Consider the following 25,228-nt stretch of genomic DNA (forward strand, 5'->3'; position numbering starts at 1 on the left):
TCATGTGTGATACAGGAATAAGACAAGTCACCCCTCCACCTTGACGTCCACACACACTACTGCAGGAACATCGTGACCTAATCAATAACTATTTCAAGATTTCTAACCATGTTTGTCGTTTTGCATCGGGAAAATAAAATCTGTGACTACATGCTAGGGCTGGCTTCAGGGTGCCAGTCTGCAAAGCGTGCCACCTAACCTGCTCTGAGAGGAGAATGTGCTGATATTCACAATGCAGAATATCAGAATGCAGAATATCATATCAGCACTAAATATTTGTTTTTTTATTGAATTTTACCAGTCAAATGTGTGCATCAGATGTACAACTGGACCATAATGAGAATCAGCACGAGTGAACAGTGAACAGAGCATGGGCGCAAATTTAGGGAGGGGTTAGGGGGGACAATATTTATAAAAGATAGATAGATATTTATAAAATGTATAATAGATATTTATAAAAATAAGATTTTCCCAGTAAACTGATGCATGAAAATGGTAAATGGGTGCATAAAAATCCACCAGAAGGCAGGAAATTAAATGTAAGATGCTCAAAATTTCCTCAAATTTCCCCTGACCCCCTGCTAAATGTGTCCCCTTCAATGTCTGTGGGAAATTTGCGCCGTTGGAGCAGAGCGTGGCGTTGTGTTGTGTTGTGTGCTTGGAGCTTTCTTCTGTGTTCTTTTCTTTCTTTTTTTTTTCTTACCTGAGTGAGACAGCAAGTGCATCCGTAGACGGAGGCTGTCCAGGAAGCGCTTCCCACACAGCTCACAGCCGTAGGTCTTCATTCCACTGTGCATCTTCCTGTTGGCAAAGAGCGAGAAAAAAAACAAACACGTTAGTGTCGGGGCTCGGCGCGTGAGAACACTTTTTTGCTCAAGCCAGACGAGACCCGCTGCACATGCACGTCACGCGGGTCTGCGTCCTCTAACCAAGTGGCTTTTTGAAAATTTCACAGCTCGCGAGCAAGGCATGGGGGGGACTTTTTTCGGCGGCGCGTATCTTCGAGTTCTCCGTGTTCCCCCCCCGTTGCAGATTGAAGAGAGAAATGTCACACTCCATCAATCAAAACATCAGCACATAACAATAAACATCAGCGCAATAAGCCGCTCAAATATTCCCCGTGAAGGGAGCGCCGGACCGTGACTTTATTTGCCGCTGTAAATCACAAGGTGCTATTCAAGGAGAGGGCGTTATCAACCCCACGCATCTGAAGTGCCGCAGATGGATAAGGACCTGTAACGTCGAACCGGGCTGATTTATTCAGACAAATGCACGGGACGTTATGAACCATTTATGAGCCGCTTTTTGACTGCGGCTCTCTTATTTGTTTAGGAAAATGGCGACTTCAATTCAAAGCAGCAACCGTACGGGGAAATCTGATCTGTAATGAATTGGTTTTTTTCTTCTTTTTCCACTGGATACTCATTAGGGCTGTAAAAGAGTTTAAGCTCACAAGGTCAGACGAAGCCAAGGGTCAATATTTGATTATGTGGTAGAAAAGGCCTAGAAGGTGAGGTAACTAAATAACATCAGACAACAACAGAGTCATGCCTTGAAACTCTCTCCGTTACGAAATCCTCAAAGACCCCCACGGCTCCGAGCCGAGCGTATTATTCTTGGGAGATATCTGAAAGTGCTCTAAAGCAATTAAGGTGACACGAATTGCCAAACAACTGCCACAGTGCCTTAAGCCTCCCGAGAACTTCAAATACCTTGCCTTGAGAGTGGCACACACACACACACACACACACACACACACACACACAGGATAGCAGCTGAAGTCAGTGCCGTTACACACTGAATCCTCTGCAACACAGATAGCAGATTCTGGCTGGGTGACAAAAAAAAAAAAAGAAAAAAGAAATACAAGACTTTCAATGACAATCCTAGGTCACTCCCCCCCCCCCCGTCACCTAAAAACCCCACACTCAGCCCTAATCAGGTGAGCCTCGCTAAACGGGGCCGCTCGCAACACACCGCCGCTAATTTGTTAAGCAAATGGCGAGGCAAATGTGCTTTTACGAGCGTGTTTTCAGCGTTGGGTAACTGTTTGCAGCGAGTTCCCCCCCGTGAAAGCCTCGCGTCTCGGAGAACGGAGAAAGACATATGTTGCCGTTCTTGTTTTTTAACAAATACAAACACTTCAAGGCAAAGCCGGGAAGAGAGGAGGAGAAAAAAAAAAAAAAAGCAGCAGGAACTTGCAGGGGGGAGAGGAGGACTAGTGGGCGGCGAGCTAATGATTCTATATTCAGGTGAAGATCGCTTTCTGTCGCGGGGAAACAATACGACATTAAACACGAGGAGCGGCGGCGGCGTCTGTCGTCGAGTCGCGGCGGCTGAAAGTGATCAGCCGAGCGCATTCTCGGGGAAACAATGCCCTTGATAAGGAGATGCACTCAACTTCGGCGAGATGACAGCCATCCATCTTGGCGTCTCCCAAGAAAGCCGAGGAGGAGGAGGAGGGGGAGGAGGTGCCAGGCTCCCAAAACATGACTGATTGATGTCAGATGTCGAATGCAAATTGATTTACAGCTCTCTTTTGTGCCTGGAGAGCGCGAGCGAGGGACGGGGCTGGGATAGAGCGAGGACGGCGGAGAGACAGACAGAGAGAGAGAGAGAGAGACAATGGCATGTCTTATGACAATTGTGGCGAGAGTTATTAGGCCAGGAAGTCTACTGTGACTTCAATGAAGATTAATTGATGCAAAAGGCTCTTTGAAGGACCTGGCAGTAAGAGTAGGAGAAAATAGAGAGTGGAAGAAATACAAGCAGAGGGAATGGTGTGTGTGTGTGTGTGTGTGTTTGTGTGTGTGTGTGTGTGTGTCGACAACAAAATCCTGATAGCTGTTGCACTGAGTAGGATTTGTGGAGAGACCCTGCAAACAAAAGGCAGAATGAGAGCCCTTTGGCAAGCAGTGAGTAATTAAAAGGCCCTGTAAATGCCTCCAAGAAAGAAAGAGGGACACTTCAAAACCCAGAGAAAGAGAGTGACAGAGAGAGAGAGAGAGAGAGAGAAATGGAAAAATGGGAAAAGGCCGAGTTCAGTTGAAAAGACAAAAAAAACAATTTGAGATCCTCTTCCAGTGTCAGATAATGTCACTTTGTGCTGTGATTTACATTTCGGGTGTTCCCGTATCCTCCTTCGCCCCGTCCGTCACGTCACGCCTACATTTCCCAGAATGCCTCCGGACAGACCTCAAAGACGGGGTTGTGAACGTGTTGCTTTCGATCAAAACGTGGAAGCGGGAGCACATAAATACAGCGAACCGGCTCGTCAGCCGCACCTCCTCAACGCCGCCTCAGCTGCAAGGAACCGGCCAGCTCCGCTTCGCAAACCTAAACCTAAACATTTCCAACCGTTTTGAACGTTTGGACCAAAAAGAACTCGGTTTTAAGCCGGAGCTGAAGTGGGAAACAAGACGACGAAAAGAGTGAGGAAGCAAAACTGTTGCGAATCTCAGGAAACGATGGAAGGACGTACAAGAAAAAAGAACCCAGGATCACATTATCAAGACGTTCGACGCTGGTTTTCCGTGTTCGTGTGTCGGACTCTGTAAGTACATGAGAGCAACAGAGGGAACCGGGCTCGGATTATGTGCAGACACACTCGGCGAATAAAGCCGATTCTGATTGTGAAGACTCCAAAGAGGACCTGCAAAATGGTCGCCATTTTGCAGGTAATTCCATACAATTGATCTCCTGGTTAAACACACAGGCGCTTTCAAAATAATACGAGATTCGAAATCAGAAGCAGTAAATATCACATGACGACCAAAGAGCACCAGACAATCAAACGGACCCAGGAGTGGCAGGTCCGTCACCCATCACAGTGTAAAGGAGCTCTGAGGTGGAGATTTTTTTTCTTTCTTTCCTTTAAGGATCATGGCTGATGTACTCACACACACATTCGGACTCCGATAAGGGGGGAAACACACGTAAGGGGGGGTACACACACAACACACAACACACGGAGCACAAAGCTTTCCAAAGGCCTTTTGTGTCCACCTTCAATCGGGCCATTGTGCGCCCGGGACAGAAACAGTGATAAGGTACAGATGAACTTATTACGAGAGGAAGCCTCGCCGCGCTTTTCTCCACCGGAAATGTACGACGTTGAAGAGCGAGCGCCGCGTGGAGTGTGTGTGTGTGTGTGTGTGTGTGTGTGTGTCGCCCCCTGGAAAACGGTGCTAAATGCGACACAAACAGACGAGCAGCGGGTTTCAAGTCAAATTTTAGAGTTGAGGCGAAGACCTGGGATCCTTTTTTATCGACCTTTAGACTTTTTTTTTTAGACTCTTTTTTTCTGGCGCAAATGTCAAAAAACAATAATTAAATATTTATGGGAAAGTTGGAATTTTCTCATGCCAGCTGCCAGATGAGATGTTTGGGGGAGCAGGGATGCAGTTTCAGCTATTTATGATTTATTAATAGGCTATTGATTGCCATTCTACTGCATGTTTCCACGTCCAGCATTTGTATTTTCATTTTTATTTCGACAAAATTAAAGCTACTAAAGGGAAAGTTCACCCATTTTTCAAATATGATATTATTTCACTTCCCCTCAGGCTCTTTTTTGTAATTTTTACTCAGTAAAAATGGGAGGACAATAGCACCACTGCTGTCCTACATAACTGCTGGGGGGGGCGATAAAATAATAATAATATAATATCACCTTTTTCAAAACGGGTGAACTATCCCTTTAATTGTGAGGGCTTTTTCGAATTCACTCAGTTTAAAACTTTTTTATTTGTGGAGCCGAGCTTGAAACCTTTTAACGCGCTTTAACACGTTAATGCAGATTGATCAACTTTATGATGTCAAACGACGGTAAGTCACGATAAATGAGGTGGTGAACACACACACACACACACACACACACACACACACACAGGCATTGAGCTCATTATTGAGAATGATATGTGACTTTATGCGGCAAACATTCAAAGAGGATCACGGTTTAACGATATTTAAAAAGATGAAAAAACATCATCTCAGGTGCACAGTTTAGCTTGTTGGGCCTTCTGACTCCACACACACACACACACACATAACACACACACATACACACACACACACACACACACACACACACACATAACACATTCAAATCCTGGCTGCTTTTATGTTGTGCCTCTGAAATAGATGATGAGAGGTGTGGTGGGTGGGTGTGTGTGTGTGTGTGAGGTGGTGTGTGTGTGTGTGTGTGTGTGTGTGTGTGGGGTGGGTGTGATTTGAAACAGACTGACTGTAGCCATTAAGGAAGTTCACATAAAACTCTCTCAGGCCATTTACTCAGTTAATAATCGACTTTGTCCAACAGTCACTTTTGACAACGACAATAAATTTCAAATTTATGTCAACAAAACATATGCTGATCACCTCGTGCGGCGCGCCTGCTCATAAAACCAGCCCCACCAAGGCTTGTGTGTGAGTGTGTGTGTGTGTGTTTGAAATGTGAGCAGATTACAGGGCTGTGTTATTGAGCTGTAACAGCTTGCCTCATGTAATTCTGAACTTCTTTTTTTTTTTTCCCTTTCGCCCGCCTCGCCGGTGGACTTGGCTGGCCATACATCATAACTAGCGCTGCATCTGGCAAAATAAAGACCCAAACTCCCCACCTCCCTTTCCACTTGCAACACGACACCTTTAAAAAGCCGAAATAAGGCATTTAGGAAACTACGGGTGTAGCAGGCTCCTTGATGTCGATCGCTTTGCCGCTGCAACAAACAAAAACAAAATGACTCAAAAAACCTCAGTGGTCCTTTAATGGGTTTGAGTCATTTACATTTCATATGTTTAGGCTTTGAGGGACACGACGGAAATATTGCAAAATCTCATTAAATCAAATGACTCTGCCTGATGCTCTGTGGCGAAAACTCACGCTGGTGCAACTCTCCGTCTCAGAGCGAGGTTGCACGTTACCTTGGCCGCACGAAAAATTGACAGAAAAAGTCCAAAGATGCAATAAACACACGAAAAAAAAAAAAAAAAAAAAAAAAGCAGATGACAACTTGCACTTACTTGCTCACCTCAAATCTATTTCTCCCTCAGCAGCCTTGAGTGGTGTTCTCTTTCCTCATCTATCCTTTCATCTTTTTTTTTTTTTTTTTTTTTTTTTTCCTTTTTTCAATCCTCCATAGTTGAAGGGAACCATAAAACAACTTGAAACGATGTTCGTAAATAAAGGCTTGGGGAAAGCGGGATGGGAGGGTTAAGATGGAGCGAAGGAAACACTAAAAAAATAAAGGGAGACAATTGATAAAAGGCAGTAAATTGAAGAATTGGCTGTGTGTGTGTGTGTGTGTGTGTGTGTGTGTGTTGGCTTTGTGGGTCACAGGAAAAGCACTGATAATTGGGGAAAGTGGGACCACTGCACAGGGCTGGGAATTAAGCAGCAGACAGCCGACAATGGGCGACAATAAAGGTAGTTTTTTAAGGGAAATGTCATTAAGTCCTTAAACTAGCAATTGCAACCCCCATTCACCTCTCACATTAGCGGAGACAGATAGCACGGAAAAAAATTAACTGTTCAAACGCAGCGACATCACCTCCGCGCTCGTCAGGAGTAGGGATGGGCGTATCGATCCTGTGGTATCGATATACCGATACTCACACGCTACTCATTCGGCATCAATTTCCTTAAACAAATATCGATACTAACCAATAAGAATTGGGGGTGCGTGCATAACTTTCAGCTGTTTGAGATAGCTTCCTTCACTTCCTATGTGCCGAGACGCCCCTGTGCCTGGCGGCGTGTTGAGCCGGCCCAGGAACACACAGAAAATAATGGCAGATCGGTCTTTTTTTCTTTTTTTTTGACAAGAAAAGTGAAAATGTGCAAATTTTTGTTCGTATTTAACTTATTTCATTCATATTTATGTTATTTTTATTTTTTTTATTTTAGTTTTATTATCAGTACAGTTGTCCCTCACTATAACACGGTTCACCTTTCACGGCCTCGCAGTTTCACGGATTATTTTTAGTGCAATTTTTTTTTTTTTTTTTTTTTTTTTTTTTTACAAGAAAAGTGAAAATGTGCAAATTTTTGTTCGTATTTAACTTATTTCATTCATATTTATGTTATTTAATTTTAGTTTTATTATCAGTACAGTTGTCCCTCGCTGTAACGCGGTTCACCTTTCGCGGCCTCGCAGTTTCGCTGATTATTTTTAGTGCAATTTTTTTTTTTTTTTTTTTACAAGAAAAGTGAAAATGTGCAAATTTTTGTTCGTATTTAACTTATTTCATTCATATTTATGTTATTTATTTTAATTTTAGTTTTATTATCAGTACAGTTGTCCCTCACTATAACGCGGTTCACCTTTCACGGCCTCGTAGTTTCGCGGATTATTTTTAATGCAATTTTTTTTTTTACAAGAAAAGTGAAAATGTGCAAATTTTTATTCGTATTTAACTTATTTCATTCATATTTATGTTATTTATTTTAATTTTAGTTTTATTATCAGTACAGTTGTCCGTCGCTATAACGCGCTTCACGTTGTTTAGTGCTTTAGTGCAATTTTGCATGCTTTTTTTTTTTTTTTTTTTTTTTTTTAAAGCGCATCGTGTTCTGCGCCCTGATTGGCTAAGGGACTGTAGACCGTTGTCAATCAATCTCCTCTGTGGCATGTCTCCTGTACAGTACAGAATGCGTTCATTCTATAATACTGGACTTATTTTTCTACGAAGGTTTGAACTTTGAGAGTTTAAACAAGAGAGAAAAGTGAGAAAGTGTTAATGCCTGTCTGAGAAAAGTGTATAAAGTGTGTAGTGAGGGGTTTTACAGCCTTAAAACATCTATAATAATTGTAAAAAAAAAAAAAGCTGACTACTTCGCGGATTTCGCCTATTGCGGGTTATTTTTAGAACGTAACTCCCGCGATTAACGAGGGACCACTGTATTGACCATAATAAATATGGTATAAATGGTCTGTATTTGTCATGTAATTTGTCTTAAATGTAATAATATTTTGAATGAAAAAAAATGTCAGTAAGAAATTATCAGTATTGTTATCGGTCTCGCTGAAAATGCACGAAAAAGTATCGGTATCGTATCGAATCCTAAAAGTGTGGTATTGCCCATCCCTAGCACCGAGGCGGCTGCAGCGTTCGTGTGCGAGTCGGTCACATGGCGGCATTTTGCAGCCGCGCCGTCGACTCCTCTGAATCTCACACAAGCCGCAGATAATAGCTCACATTTTAAAATCATCAGCGTGCCGTCGTGTTTGGAGCCGTCGGTGTTGACAGTGTGAGAGTCGGGCACGGGAGATGGAAAGATGTAAATGTTGCTGATGTTCACGTCATTTCAAAAACAGAACAGAAAACACTGACGCTGTCACCGTCGGCGCCGCCCAGGTATATAAGCGACCTGTCAGCCGACCAAGCTGAAGCAGCCTCGTGTCACATCCACAACGATTATACAAAAAAAAAAAAAAAAAAAAAAAAAAAAGACCACAAAGGGCTTCCTGCAGCCCTTCAAATCCCCACCACATGAATGGGCTGTTCAAAAAAAAAAGCCCAAAATAAGGGCCATTTTGAACAGTCACCTATTGCCTTTTATGTAACATGACAAATTATGTAACATGACAAACTACGACTTGTTACTATCAATAAACAAATACCAACAAAGCAGATTATGCCTATATAAAAATACACAACTCCTGGTACCCTCTTTTTTGGTGTAATTATAGTTATATTTGAAAGTACTATAAGGTTATTTCCTCCTGGCATAAGGCTGTTATGCAGAAGTTTCCTGCAGACGCGACCCGCCGGATCTCCTTTCCAATTCAAATAGGTAAATAACAAGAGTCGAGCTGTTTAATTTCCTCAAAAAATGGGTACTGGGACTAGTTGCTTTTTTTATATTGGCATAATCCAATTTATTTGCATTCATTTCTGTGGTCAAAAGTGTTATTTTGGGACTTGTTGTGCCACACTATGGAAGTGAATGGAGAGACACAAATGCAGTGTTGTGGATTAGCAGCCCAGGGGAAGCACAGAGCAACTAATGAGTTTATTTCACCACCATTTGGGCCCTAAACAAGCCAACGCTCAAAGAGCAAAGTTCAGTTTTGCTCTAAAGATTGTCAGTGAAAAATGATTAAAGCTCAAGTAAAGCCCAAGAAATCCCTCGCGCTGTGTTTTCCAGGTGTTGGCAGCTGTGGCCCGGCGTTCAGGCGACTCGTGTCTCAGCAGCGAGAAAAGTGATGCTGGTTAATGCGCTTTTATTAAATGGAACAAAATGTAGTGCAGCGAGGAAGCCAAGTAGCACAGGCTGTTCCACGGGGATTTCTGGGCCTGACTCTGCGGCCCAAATGGCCAAAATGCCTCCTTCACAGCCCACAACATGACATCATCCTTCTCCTGGCTACGAGGTGCCGTGTCTGAACTGCCTGTAGCGTCTTCAGGATTCAAACTGCTGGGATCATCGTTTGGCCGACAAGGCGACTCTCCATCTCAGCCTCATGGCCTCCTGATAACATGAGCCACGTCGCTTTGCAGCATTAGATTCATCATTTGGTTTAGTGTTTGCTGAACTTTCCTTTGTTGAGGATGCCGCTTGTGCATGGATGTGTGTAAGCTGTAAAGTTCGTGGTAAAATTCTGGAAGCAAGCTATTTTTCTTTTTTTTATTGTTAGACTTTCATTTGCCAAAATGCTCGCAATTAGCAAGTATGTAACCAGGCTGAGTTAGTTTTCATTGGTCCTATCCATCACTATCTTCAAAGGCGTGTCTATCAACAAACCATCACATACAGCGGTGGAAAAAAGTTTTGGGACACCCCATGCATTTGTGAAATATTGCATTAAGAATCACTCTTAGGTCTTCAAGTGCAATTTCTTTTAGTACAGTCACAGCCAAAATCCTAAAAAAGCCATTCAAAACTTCAAATTGATTGGTTCCATAAAAATACATAAGAAATTTTTGAGTATTGGGTCATTTTGGTACCAGTGATGAAGGTCGTTCTTTTTATTAACAGACACAATTTTTGTTGCCAAGCTTGGTGTCTATATAAAGCAGCACATCTGAAAGTTCTTCAGACACAAAAATGGCTAAAACAAGGAACCTAACGCAGGAAACACGCCTGAAGATAAAGATTACACTGTCAAGAATTTAGTTTTGTTCGTTTTTCTTGTAAACAATAAACAAAAAATATCATTTGCATTTGTTTGTACCTGTCTAATGCAGCCACACCTTTTGAAACACAAAAAAGATTTTTCCACACATATTTCATGATAATATTTGAGATTGTGTAAAATTTTAAGGGTGTCCGAAAACTTTTTTCCACCACTGTAGATTTATTTTGTGAAAAATATCGGCTCCAGCGCGCACAGCAGCGGGCACCGTGATGTGCCGTGTGGAATGACTCCATGATGCTTTCTGCCAGTAGAAATCCACTGGCATCAGTTGCCGCCCCATCATACAGCACGCAAAGAGACGTGACAAACAAACAGCTCAATAAGCATTGTACCATAAACAAAGGTCAATGAAAAGACTCGATTTTTTAAAAAAATTATCCGTGGTATTAGCGGGATAATGCACTCCCAAAGTAAGAGCCTGGGCAATATTACATCCATCTGGGGGATAAAAGCATGAGGTAACCGCGTCCACCGCCACACACACTAACTCTCTGTCATGGGGAACAAAGGCGAAATGATGCACGAGGCAATTTAATGACACTTTGGTGGCTGATCCTAATGTGGCCATAAGTGGCGCAGTGTGCAGCCGCCACCTCTTATTTTGGCTTTCTGAGAGAGAGAGAGAGAGAGAGAGAGAAGAAGGGTGAAGGACTTTTTTTTTTTTTTTTTTTTTTCCCAACAGGAATTTCCTGTCCATCAGGAGCCGATCAAGACAAACAGACAAACCAGCGGTCAGAGGCTGGACGGAGCTCGCTTAAGACAAGACGATTGTGAGGAGGGAACCAAAACAAAAAGGAGGCAAAAAAAAAAAAAAAGGATTGCACAGATAATTAAACAACAGGATGCAAAATACAAATGTGGTCATCATTTTGACAGAATCACGAGGGACAAATAGAGGCGCCACATCTATTTTTCAGTAAGCCTAGTCCTTGTCTGCTCAGTGACACACACACACACACACACATCTAGTCTAGTGAGACTATGCGTGGTGTGTAACATTTACATGGGTCCTCATTTTGTAGGGATTGGGGGAGGCAGGTGGGAAAAAAAAAAAAAAAACCTGTCAACCCTCCCCCCTCCCCCATCATTTTATCCCTGCTTTTAAGCCTCCCCAATTCCATTTGCCCCCCCCCTCTCTCTCTGTCTTTGCTCAATCAAAATGTATCAGGCAGGCTGGCGTAACACCGGTCGGCGTGGGCTGTTTATCCTGAGTCCTCCTGCACATATCAATGACTTGGCCCCCGTTCCCCCCGCCGGGGAGACGTTCATATAAATTCAAGCCACACTCGCGAACGCCGAGGCACTCGTGCTGAGCATAGATGAGTAGCAGGGCAAGAGGAAAGAGGAGAGACAGAAGGGGTGGGGAGGGAGAGCACCAGCAAGAGAGAGAGAGCCACTGTCTTTTATCCACAGTGTGTTATTTATATTATCACCAAGACTACTACCCCCTCATTTACCCCGGGGGGTGGGGGGGTGTGGGGGGTGGCTCAACAGGAAAAAGTCATATGCAGTTAAGGTAAAAAAATAAATAAATAAATAAAGGAACTATTGAGCAAGGCAACAGTAAACATGTCATCCTCTGCAAAGGATGCAGCCCCCCTCTGAGCCAATCAATAACAAATATGCCACTTTTTTTTTTTTTTTTTTTTTTTGACCTGTAATTGTAGCAGCAGCTTCTGCATCATTTTCACCGGAGTCGGTTGGATACGTGGGCGAATGGAGGAGCAAACAAAACCAACAATGTGGCACCCACTTTGTAATTTGGACAATGGGTGGTGCTCGTTTCCCCCCCCCCGAGTTTTGGGAAAATCCGATCGGTGGAATCGGAGATACGACGAGGCAGAGCGAACAAAGGGGACGGAGACGCGACCGGCACATTTCTGAACGACGTGTCCTGGAATCCTGGAACCGCTCTCATTCCCGGGATGCAGATTTGACCGAAATCTGCGTGACACGATTCTCGGATGGCGCTTTTCACGTTTCACTTTCACCGCGTGATAAACCCTCATATTGGGCGATTTCTTCTGTTAAAGAGATGTTACGGCGTCCGTACATTGAGAGACAAACACTTAGTCAGCCCAAAATTTTGATGATGCAATCAAGTTAACCTCGGATTGGATAACCGGTGGTTTGGCCCACAGGTGGGACAAGCAGTGACTGAGGTTAATCATCTCCGATCGGGACGCGGCCACAGGCTGCTGATTTACAGCGGGGCCCGGGAATCTGGATTATCGGGCCGCTAAAATCAAGAATAAAGCCAGACAGAGAGAGCGGAGGTGTGCCGAAAAGGGGAAAATATAAAAAAAAAAAATATTTTGTGCCATAAAGCAATTGAGCTAATTCTGAAGAAAATGCACATATAATGACATATAAGTCCACAAGGATGATATTTTTGCTCAAGTTACCGTTTATGATTCAATTTTAAAGGTGAAAATGCCCAAACCAGAAGTCTTCATCTGTCTGGAACATAGCAACAGTACAAAAAACAAAACAAAAATATTGTCCTGGTGCGCTAATCATATGCACAAGGACAAGGATGGTGACCACATGTACATTTTCTTTTCAGATAATAAAACTTGTAAAAAAAATATATATATACAGGGTGACCCAAAAAAACGTATTGGCAGACATGAGCAAGTGGCAGCACGATTTTTTAAAAAATGAAAATTCCATCATTGTTTCTTAAATGGCATGTTTTAAGGTTTCAATTACTATGAATAAAATATTTTTCTTCCATCACTCTTGGTTTTATTGGATTGTTAAAAAGTTCCCGTTTTTTTTGGGTCACCCTGTATATATATATATATATATATATATATATATATATATATATATATGTTTGAGTGGATTTGGGTGATATTTCTGAAGAAAGCTAAATATGGGGAGGGATCTTCTCTGTCCTACATACCACTTAGGAGTTAAGCAAAATAATATATATATATTTTTAAATGAGTGCACGATTCCCATGATTGACATTTTTAGTCATTATTAGCATCCCGGTTGTGATTATCAGTGAGCCACTCCTTTGGCTGTGCTGGAGGAGTGCAGGGTCCTGGGTAAATAATCCCAGGAACTTCTAATTGTGCTATCCAGGCAACAAGACACTATTTCAGCCTAATCCGAGCTGGAACCCTGTACCTCCACAAAGCTCAGAAGGTAGGATTCACTCCTTAATACCCCTCGCCGTCACACAGGCGCCTATTTCGGGCTCCCTCCTGCCTCTTCTCGCTCTTTGACGATGTCCCTCTCTTCCATAAGAGGTGACGACCAAAGGGAGCTCGTGACCCGGAGGCCCTCCCCGGTTCAGATCCCCAGGCGGGCAGGGCTGGACGTCTTTGTCGAAAGCTCGTCTGTCGCAGTGTGTTGCGCTCGTGCGGCTCTCGGCGGCCTCCAGGAGCAGACTGGTTGTACTGGCCAGGTGAGAGCGTGCACCCGCTCGGCTCCCTGCAGCGTCTCCCCCAGGTTATTGCCTTAAATGAGTGTGCTTTTAGTCAACTTGCCTGGTTAAATAAGGATTAGAGGGATGAGGGGGGAAATAACTCTCCACTTCTGAAGGCTGCAAATGCTATTTGCAAAGTATGTGACCAAAACGAGACGCTCGGTTTTGCCTGAGATAATTTGACATGCCCAATCCCCCCCCGAGCGTGCTAACTCCTCTTTTCTCATTTTAACTAGACCTAAAGACTCCTCCACTAAAGTCTTCTGATGGAGGGAACAAAGATGAGGGAGAGCATGTAAGATCACACGGATAAAGTATTTCTGTTAAAGCCCATCTCTGAGACAAACACCAGCCCCGCTGCTCTCTCTCCCCCCCGCCTCTCTTTTGGTTTGTGCATCAAAAGGCCCAGGCTCTTTCGGGCGTCTGAAAATAGCACGTCAACATTTCTGTTTCGTGTTGTTTCTCTTTTTTTTTTTTTTTTTTTTTTTTTATTCTCAACAATGTTGCCAGTTTGCTAGGTTCCTGTTTTTCCTCTGCTCCCGTTTTCTTGATCTGTGAGAGAGGTTACAGCGCGCAGAGTCAGATGGCTTGGCTCGCGCATTTCTGTGTGTGTGTGTGTGTGTGTGTGTGTGTGTGTGTGTGCAGCAGCAGAGCTTTGGTGGTCTATAAAAAGCAGCCAGACAAAGTCTTCCCTCTCTCCTCATGCATTATGCATTGGCATCACCTTCCATCAAGTGGCAGAAAAACCTCAAAGATGTCTAACTTTAGCTTCCATTCTGAAAGCCAAAGAGAGGAGGAGACGTGTTATTTTGACTGCGACAGTCGAGCTAAGCACCTGTTACATCAATAAAAGCCGCGTTTCGCAACAAAAACAACGACAACAACCTGTGTGATGGCAGAGTGCTCGCCAAAAAAAAAAAAAAAAAAAAAAAAAGTGGTTAAATGCAAACAGTAGCTAGGACTGCTTGTTCAGTAGGTGGGGCGCTTAGATAATAATAATAGATTAGATGATGGGAGGATGGATGAAACTTTATGGGTCCCTGTGGGGAAGCTGCAGCAGCAAGTAGCAACAGGATACATCAAGCAATAAACCGAATAACCGAACAGAACAAATGTGGATCGACAAACAACCAGCGACTGTTTTATTTCCAATTTATGTGCAAAAATGTACAAAAAAAAAAAGGTTTGGATTCCGGCGTTAACAGCAGGCGCAAAAGTCTGAAAATATAAGTATTAAAAGTCATTATGAATCTTATTTTCTTGCACGGCGCAGTGGCAGGTGTCTTCATGCCGCACGTCTGCTCTCGGATTAATAAAGAACAGGGTTAGGCGTGCGGCGTGCATGCTCTGTGTTTTATTAAACGCAGCTGGGCATCATGTCCCTTAAATTATTTCCTAGTGTGTTCCTGTTTTTTTTTTTTTTTTTTTTTTTTTTTTTTTCCCTTCCTCCGTCAATTTATCATTTCAAAACTTCCATTAGCTGTGTTCAATCAGGCTGTTTTTGCTTTATTTATTACACGCAAATTCAATAACACCAGGGCAGGAGCGATACGGACAGAATCAAATATCAAGATGTTTTCGGCTAAAATATCTTGATATCAATATGGAGACGATATTTTAGGGACTTTCACAGAATATTTACACCGTGACAGTTTGGATAAATCAGTAATGTGGATATGGTGACCAGAGGCAAATAACAGAACAGCTGGAACAGTCCAATAAAATTGCATCCCTTTACTGCAATGCAGCCTTTAAAACCAGGAAAAGACAACATTATTCCACATCGATTACAATATCCCACATGATAGAGTCTTACATCAGGATATTGATATATCAACACACTGCTCAAGCCCTTCCAGGTACAATTACAAATGTCTTAAATTTGGCATTTCTCATGTCTAGTCAAGGCAGAATGTTCTATGTGCGATTCAGGAATTATGAAAGAGGTGAATTATAAAAAGTATTGATATACACACGGCGTTCACTTCATTGGGTCCACCAGTCCAGTCTAATGCGGTTCAATGCAACAGCTCTGCTGTAAAATTCAACAATTTAACAAAGTTTATAATGTTCAGTTTTTGTGGAGAATGTGTAAATTTAATTTTATGTTTATTACTGAGGTTGTAGTTTGCAGAGGTCTTGTACTAGACGATATTATATTGAGGGGTGTTTCTGATTTTTTGTCCTCCCTATTTATATACAACGAGGAGGGACAAAATATTGGAAACAGCTGTCAGTTAAATGCAGTCCAGCACAACAGCAGCACTAACTATGAGCTCAATGCCAAACATAGAAGTGAATAAACACCTCTATCACTGTGACAACAAGTAAAGCTGAGCATTACATGCAGCAGGAAAGGAAACTTGATGGCACAACAGTGGGATTGGGTTGGATTGGGCTGGATTAGATTGTACAGTTGGACCTAACAAAGTGGCCACTGAGTGTATCTGCTATGGAGAGGAGTAAGAAAAAGAGACAGTGGAAAGTGCATTAGCATTATTCACATGAGCCAGTCACGGGGGGGGACGTGTATATGTATATAGAGAAGTGACAAAACATGGAGTGATTGCTGCATAATTATGACTCCTGCTATTGTGCAGATGTCGCTTATCTCCATTAATATTGGCACACTGTCAGCCCTTGATAGCAGTGTCACAATCCGGTAACGCTGCTCAGTGTAAACACCCTTGTTTGTCTGTCTGGAAAAGGGAGAGAGGGACCTTCTCGGGTTATTATTTGTCTTTTTCTTTTTTTCTTTTCTTTTTTTTCAGCCAGTGCAAGCCAGTGCAGACCAGTTGACAAGGTGATTATTTCAATATTTGGACACGGCTCTCTAACTATTATGCAATGCCTCCGGGATTGATTTACTGTATGCCTCCTAACACCGGACACATTCTGGGAAAAAGATAGTGCCGAGGGAGTGTGTGTGTCTCAATGAATATGTGTGTGTGTGTGTTTGTGTGTGTGGTGTGCTTGGCTCGTACGTATCTGTCCGTGCAAATAACACAGTTGTGATTATTAGCAGGATGGACCGCATCTATCTCCAGGGGACTTGTTGGAAAAAAAAATAAGTGCTTAAAAAGAAAAAAAAAAGGTTATATTGCAGACCTTATTTCAACACTTGAGATGGCCGCAGGCAGGTTGTTTTGATGTGTCTGACCTCGGGAGTGTGTGTGTGTGTGTGTGTGTGTGTGTGGCGGCTTGGGGAGGTTCAGGTGGCAGCGGTGGCGCTAGGCCATCTGCACTGTCATTCACCACACGTCCGCCTTCCAAGAGTTGCACAGCACCCACGGGCGTCCCAAACAGCCCCAGCCGGAGCTCTGCGGGACTGCAGTAAACAAGTCGCTCTCATCTTGGAGAGAGTGTGTGTATATATGTACGTGTGTGTGTGTGTGTGTGTGTGTGTCTGTGTGTGTGCCGGGGAAGGTGGGGAACAGGAATATGTGAGATACTCTGGTATGTTTCAGCTCGCAGCAGAGGAGGTGCGATGGCATAAAGCTGTGGTTTCCAAAGTGGGGCCCGGGGACCCCGAGAGGTCCTTGGAAGGCCTCCAGAGGGTCCTCAGCAAAATGACAAATGGTTTCATTTCATTCTAACTTAATTCACTAGAAATTGTTACGATGCAAAAAAAAAAAAATGTATGAGGGATATTTTAACCGTTTCTTCCCGTCTTATCTCCTTTAATCTCTCCACGATTTGTCAGTGTTCAAGCGTGAAAAAATTTAACCCTTTGAAACCTGCTCAAATGCACTTAATTTCATTCAAAAACTTGAGGAAAAAAGGCAAAATTACTGGGAACATTAAGACCAAAAATCAGGAGGGAAAATTACAAGGAAATCAGTGTAAAAATGACCAGGAAATTAACACAAAAATGACAAGAAAAACACATTTGTAGTGGCTGAAATTACATATTTAAGGTCAGATCAGTGATGCGGGATCAGTGATTACATTCTTGTGAAAGGCAGCCCTGAATACTGAATATAAACCAACATATCTCTTGACATTAAGGTCCTTAAAGGGCAAAATCACTTCAAACGGGGGTCTGCAGCGTATTTTCTCCCCAATTTTGTTCAGATTCTTGTTTTCATATCCATATTCATATTCTGTTTTCTAGCGATACGACATCATACAGGCCCGAGAATCCCAATTAAAACTCGTCCCAGCAGGTGTTTCTGCAGCCGACATGAGCAGAGAGGAAACACTGATGTGGAGATTGGGTTTCACACGGTGGGACGGAGGGAATATGACGCCAGTTCAAAGGTTGCCAGGTCTTTGCCATCGTTTTATGTCATGTATCTGACAATAGGTGCTGTTTTTTTAACATGCATCACTCCTGTAAAGGCTGCTGTTTTGGCCCTGTTTTCCAAATAGAAACACATTTCTGCACGAGGTGACTGCATTCGATCCATATTTTAATCACAATAACGCACATGCACCTCTTGCACATTGCCATTTTCTGCTCCAATCTGCAGCCCTGAAATAGTTCGACCCCTATTTCTGACAAACTGCAAACATATTGTCTTTGTTTTCTAATGTTGCATGCACACACTAATATTTATTATATATATTTCACAGCAACTGCATGTCAGATTTTCAATATTCTGCACTCGTTTCTCTCATGCTGCACAGTCCTAATAATACTGTAATCCACACTTTCTCCCAAACCTCCCATTCATACCTGCTGCTTAGTGTTTACATAACCCCACTTTGCCCCTTTCTTATTTATAGGCCGCTCCATTCTCCTCTGCTGTGTCCTATTACTATTTGCTGCAGGCGCGTGCCGATTTTCCCCCACAGGCGTCATTTGACTTTCATCTCGTGTTATCTAACAGGTAAGTAAGATAAAACAGATTGGCCACGACGGTCGGAGTTTATATTACTACCTTCAGCTCTGTCTTCGTTCCTGCGCGGCGGCCCGATGACCGGGGGAAAACTTCAGCGAGCCGGGATGACAGCCACACAACAGCCAGTGAAAGGAGCGGGAGGGCTGTGCCAAGAATTTCTGTCGGCTTGAATCGGCACTTTTTCCCTGCGCAGCGGAGGGTCATGAGCGTTTTGGTGGGTGTGTGTGTGTGTGTGAGAATGTGTGTGAAATATAGCTAATAATAATAATAATAATAATAATAATAATAACACATTCAAGTGGCTTGTTTCATGCCACCGGTGTTGTGTTAGTCTGACGCCTACGGAGAGCCGCGTTTCAGATTTAAAAACGGATTTCTCACTTCTCGCCGAGGAGACGGGAGGCAAACTGTACCATGAACCAGAAGCAAGACCCCTACCACATTCTCATACCACAACCAGGGATTTTTAATGTTTGGCCTGTTTACTACAGTTTACCCACATAAACAGAGAGATGCAAAATCCTCTAAAACAGCATTTAGACCGTCACCGGACACTTTGACTTTCCTCTGAACCCGAGACGGCTGAGATTATTTTAGGTTTAGCCGCTGTTTAACACGACCGCACCGATTATGTTGAATGTTTGGCCCCATTCACTACATTTTACAAAAAATCATTTTGCAAATGACTTCACAATCACTTCTTCTGTGTGAGACCATAACTGTTTATTTACTGGAAGTGGTGATTCCATAAGGGGCCAAATCAAGTCGGACAGTTCCCGAATCCCAGTACCGGGCGTCGGGTTCTGCCACTTGGTTTCCTGGTTTCAAGCTTACCCTGTGCCATACTATCTACTATCTGTATATTTCATTTTTCATATTTATTATACTATCGGTATATCTCACATTTCAACATCTCATATTCTTAGGTTAGTTTATTGTATATACTTAGCCCTTATTGTCTTTAGTGTATATATTTAGTATATTGAGTCTCTATTGTATATACTTCTTAATTTTAATTTTATTTTATGTTTTTTTTTTTAATTGATGATGCTGCTGTAACGTGGGAATTTCCCAGTTTGGGATCAATAAAGTATACCTACCGTATTTCACCAATTAATCGCCCGGCCGCAAATAGCCGCCTGGTTCTTTTAAAGGCCTGGGGTCTGCATCCATTTTGCGTATTAAACGACCACCCGAATAACCGCTGGGGCGATTATTTGCATCATAATGAGGTAACCCAAAATAAGGCTATTCACCTTATTTTTGCAGCAGTAAACAGTTAGCCGCACAATAACTGTGCCGCACTTCCGTTTTCTGTCAAAATAAGAGCACAAGCTAACGTTAGAACAAAAGGGTGTACTGTAATCTTAAATCGACCGACTGTAAATATGTTGGACAGTAACTGTCATCACAATAATGGCCTGGTGCAGGTCTGTCCAAAAATAAATAAAGGCCTGCAGCGAATAGCCGCCTGGTTCTTTTAAACGCCCGGGGTCCAAGTTGATTTTGCGTATTAAACACCCGGGCGATTAATTGGTGAAATACGGTATCTATCTATCTATCTATCTAGACTATTTTTTCCGGTGGAGAGACTGAAATGTTCTCTGCCCATTTTTCAAATCGGCAAAACGCAACATCTGTGCTGCTGCTTTTAGGAAAACGAACACGGAGGACTTTATTACGGTGAAGGAATACTGGCTTTTCATATCATTTTCATATCATAGTGGAATGAATGGAAACCAACGGCTGGATAAAAAGGGAGGATATGATGAATAAATAAATGATAAACATGACTGCCTGCTGCTTGCTGCGGGAAAAGATGAGCAGAAACGTATGTGAGGTAGATATTATTTGTAGATATGATGCTAAACATGCAGAATCACTGGTGTGGTAGTTTAAACACTGTCAGTTTGCTGGATTATTAAGCAAACTGCAGAAATCCTGCAATGGGACCGTGTTGCTGTTTGGTACAGAGAGAGAGAGAGAGAAGGAGAGAGAGAGAGAGACAGGAGACCACAGACGAGAGCGAGGGCTCCAACGAGAGAGGCAGAGAGGCAGAGAGGGAAAATATATGGAAAGAGCGAAAGAAAAAAATATGTGCTGACAGCTTTTTGGCCGGAGGGCTGAAACACTGAAATAGTAGCGTCTGGGTGTCAGGCCGGGGTCGTTCCCTTCGCCAGAGAGCAGACTTTCCCTGACCCCGGCTGGGAAAACATCACAGGCGACTGGGGCAAACTGATAATGTAATATCTGACGGAGAATGCAATAACTTGTCAACATCGAATAAAAACAGCTCCTCTTTTTTGGGGGATTTTGCATTAAAACCTATTAACAGCATAAACATGAGCATCACACCAGCACTGGGATCATCATGATTATTATTTTTTTTAAACTTTTATTTCATATAATATTGAGTTTTTCCATAATAACACAGTCCTTTCTATTTTATCTTTATTTTTATTTTATTTTATTTATTTTTTTTATTATTACTATCGTTATTATTATTATTATTTTTTATTTTATTTTTATTTTTTATTTGCACAGTGCTGGAGTTGTCGCAATTACATTTCACTGCTGCTGTACCTGTACATTCATGCATGTGACGAATAAATCTTGAATCTTGAATCTTGAAATCTTAACCAATAAGAGTAAGAATAATGAAATAGCTCAAGTTATTACATTATTAGCTGATATTACTGTTGCATCATCTGGAGACATTTACGCCGCTCGTGAAATAATAACGACCAGATAACGCAACATCTGCAGCGTTTTAATTTGCACACACACACACACACACTCACACACACACTCACACATATAGACGTTTTGCTACATTTTCAATCTGTCATTACATCTCGACAAGTTCTTACATTATCTCGGCGTTTGTGTTATCGAGGACTTACAGTCGCTCAGCTGATGGCGGGGAGATAACTGGGATATGAGTGGGAGGATGTGTGTGTGTGTGTGTGTGTTTGGGGCGGAGTGTGGGGGGGGTCACCTCCAGGCAACAGTGGCGATGGTGGGAGGGTTTGGTTGGGGGGCAGCGGAGGAGGAGGAGGAGGGAGGGAGGGGGGAGGCTCTATTCTTTACAACCGGCTAGAGAAGGTATAAAGGAGAAATCGATATGACTGCTGATGCTGTGACTCACCAGACGCTAGTGTGTGTGCGTGTGTGTGTGTGTGTGTGTGTGTGTGTGTGGGAAGACAGACAGGGAGGGTGGCGAACTAAACAACAAACAGGGCCTTTAAAAAAAAAAAAATAAAATAAAAATCAATAAATTATCAGAGGTTCTTCATCTTATGGCGTGTGTGTGTGTGTGTGTGTGTGTGTGTGTGTGTGTGTGGGGTGGCAGGTAGTGACACCGACACTGTCTTACTGTACTAACGAGGACGTTCCATTGACTTCTCCTTATTCCCCCGACCGACTGTGTGTCAAGCACATCATCTTCATTTTCACCTTCAAGGAAAAAAAAAAAAAAAAAAACGACACCGACATCCTCCCGGCGTCTCCGGTGCAAAGTTCGCTCCGGAGCTGCTCAACGGCACTTCGGCATCACCGTGCTCCTCTGCTCATCCACAACACTGGGTCTCTATCGGTCCATTCACTTACATAGTGCAGCAAAAAGGGAGTTGTTATGATGAAGCATCCAGCTCGAGGTATTCTGAACTTTTACTCTTTCTTCTTCATTTTGTGTTTTTTTTTTTTTTTTTTTTTCGTGTTTCAGGGTAAAAATATAAGTTCTCAGTTGCAGATTCTTGCTATGACCAATGCTGGTCTGCCTCCACGCCGTGAGTTTCAACGACGGCAATGGGAATGAAATGAGTCGTGTGGCTAATTTATTATTGGTACTGCAGGCACATTCGTGTACAATCAATCAATCAATCAATTAACAAAACTTTTAAACCATAAAGGAGAACAAACAAAATGGATTAGGCCAATATAAAAAACAACAAGTCCTGGTACCCATTTTTTTGAGGAAATTAAACTGCTCTTTTCTTGTTATTTGCTGATTTGAATTAGACTGCAGATCCTGCACGGTAACTCTGCACCACGACGAAACAACCTCAGTTTTTTCACAAATAACTGAAATTACATTAAAAAAAAATGGGTACCGGGACTTGCTGTTTTCTATACTGGCACAATTGGTTTTACTCATGTTTGTTGTGCTGACATTGTCTTATTTTGGAGGATTTGTGTTGCCGTACTATGGACGAGAATGAAATCCGTTGTTGTGGATGAGCAGCCCCGGGGAGCGCAGGGCAGCTCGTGAGGAGATCTCACCTCCATGTGGACTCAGAATCACGTCCGAGGAACTCGACGACCCAAAACTTTAAAGGAATCACTTTAACGTTTGACCGAAAACGAAAATGGAAGGAATTGAGTTTAACGTCATTTGGGACGCTGGTGTCAATCGAAATGTGTCTAACGATTTAAGTCAAAGGTGTGTAAGATATATATGCTTCTAACAATAACGAGAGAGAAAAAAGTTCAATTCTGAATTTTAAAGAGATAATGTGAGTTATGTCAAACCTTAAAGCCACTTATTGTTGCCATCTTCAGCGTGTCATATGTGCTGCGAGCTGAAGATATATATACATACAGTGGTGGAAAAAAGTTTTCGGACACCCTTAAAATTTTACAGAATCTCAAATATTATCATGAAATATTTGTGGAAAAATCTTTTTTTGTGTTTCAACAGGTGTGGCTGCATTAGACAGATGCAAACAAATACAAATTATATTTTTTTGTTTATTGTTTACAAGAAAAACGAACCAAACTAAATTCTTGACAGTTGAATCTTTCTCTTCAGGCGTGTTTCCTGCGTTAGGTTCCTTGTTTTAGCCATTTTTGTGTCTGAAGAACTTTCACATGTGCTGCTTTATATAGACACCAAGCTTGGCAACAAAAACTGTGTTTTTTAATAAAAAGAACGACCTTCATCACTGGTACCAAAATGACCCAATACTCCAAATTTCTTATGTATTTTTATGGAGCCAATCAATTTTAAATTTTGAATGGCTTTTTTAGGATTTATTTAGTGTTTTGGCTGTGACTGGACTAAAAGAAATTGCACTTGAAGACCTAAGAGGGATTTGTTAATGCAATATTTCACAAATGCATGGGGTGTCTGAAAACTTTTTTCCATCACTGTATGTATATATATATATAAATAAATAAATAAAAGGGGCTCTAGCAGTCACAGGTTACAAAATAATAAACTGTAGCAGCTCTAAAAGCTAAACGGTAAGTCATTTTAAGTTTGGCATTTTTATGTAAGAGACTGATATAAAATTTACATGAAGTACAGAACAAAAATAACACGCCGCTCTGAGCTTAATGAGATGCCAGTCCTGGGTTTCACTTGTGGAAGTCTTCTCATCACAGCAGCATCTGCACGCCTGACACCTCGTGCTATATACTTGATAGGAACAGCACTGTAGACAGTCACACACACACACACACACACACAGACACAGTCTTGCCACCTCCTTTCGTAAGAAAACTAGTCCCTTATTTTCTAGAACAATAAAGGAAACAGCCACTCAAAACGGCATACATTTCCCTACCTACTTGAGCGGAGCTGGCATCTGCGAATGCCTCATGGTTGGTTAAATATTTGCCAGCTGGGGCGCTTTTGTGCGAGATGTGTGTGTGTCGGTGCATGTGCATGCGTGCGTGTGTTTGCCCTGTTGTCATGAAAAGCACAGTTCAGGTGCTGAATCAATCATATATGTACAATGAATCCAATAAGCGTGGAGCGAGAGTGCAGCTGGGGTCCGAGGTGGCGAGAGGGAGAGCGAGCGCCGCCGTGCCCGTGCTGCCGGTGCTCGCTCTATCACCCTCTCTCAGCAGATGCCATGTTACAGAGAGGGTAATTAATAGCCCAGTGGGCCTGGGTGTGAATCGCCAAGACACCCTCTTACACACACACACACACACACACACACACACACACCATAATAATGTCTCCATTTGCCCCCCTGAAGCAGCTTTGTGCCAACTAGCCTTCACCTCATTATGCCAATCAAATGGGCGAAAGGAGGAGGAGGAGGAGGGGGGGGTTTGGGTTGGGGAGGGGAGGCGAGGGGAGGTGGGGGGGGTGAGGGGAGGGAACAAGACGTCCTTTCTCATTCACGGCCGCCCCGTCACTTGTGTTCGCCGCGCAGAAAAGATTTGATCTTAATGAGGATGTTGACAAACGCACTGAGTCGGCGTGAAAAGGTGGAATTTTTTTTTTTTTTTTTTCTTATCCCTTCCTTCCTTCGCTCCTCTGGGTTGCAGCTCGGTTTTGGTAACAACCCGGCCGCAAACTCCTCCTCAGAGATGCTGGATTTACCGGCTGGGCGAGTGGTGATGCAGGCGCCGCTCACTGTCCGTCTCCTCGTGAGCTCTCCGGGGAATATTTCTTATTTTAGCTTTGGGCTGCCTATAAACTACTTGAGAGTAATAACTGGCAACAAGTCCGTGCAAATTAATGTCCCAGATCCCACCTCTATTGTTCATTTTCAAACGTGGGTCCCCCAGCTCTCTTGATCTAGAAAGTGACGGTCTAAACTCGGGTCATGATCTGCAAAATACACCCGGTTAAACATTTACCGAGCGCGTCTTCGTCACACGCTTCAGAATCCCCCTCTCTCTCTCTCTTATGTAGGACATTATCGATGCAGGCGGCTGTAAAAATGACAAAATTTGATGAAAGCCGCTGCTTAATGTAACATTCTATGATGTTTTCACATTAAAAAAAAAAAAAAACGCCTGCTTTGACACGCTCTCCTGCGACTGATTGATAAAAGCTTTTGCATTTA

The 25,228-nt window shown here is 42.7% G+C and overlaps 1 protein-coding gene across 5 annotated transcripts in view; it reads right to left on the reverse strand.

The window, feature by feature from the left end:
• The window catches only part of zbtb16a (zinc finger and BTB domain containing 16a), a 198,524-nt gene that overhangs the window by 126,534 nt on the left and 46,762 nt on the right, over positions 1 to 25,228 (reverse strand). For all 5 annotated transcript variants that reach the window (XM_030068303.1, XM_030068306.1, XM_030068302.1 and 2 more), the window contains exon 3: positions 704 to 801. In XM_030068303.1, coding sequence (XP_029924163.1) covers positions 704 to 801 — 98 coding nt within the window. The remainder of the gene's footprint in view (positions 1 to 703; positions 802 to 25,228) is intronic.

This window comes from Myripristis murdjan, chromosome 14 (assembly GCF_902150065.1).
Source record: "Myripristis murdjan chromosome 14, fMyrMur1.1, whole genome shotgun sequence".
NCBI classification, from domain to species: domain Eukaryota; kingdom Metazoa; phylum Chordata; class Actinopteri; order Holocentriformes; family Holocentridae; genus Myripristis; species Myripristis murdjan.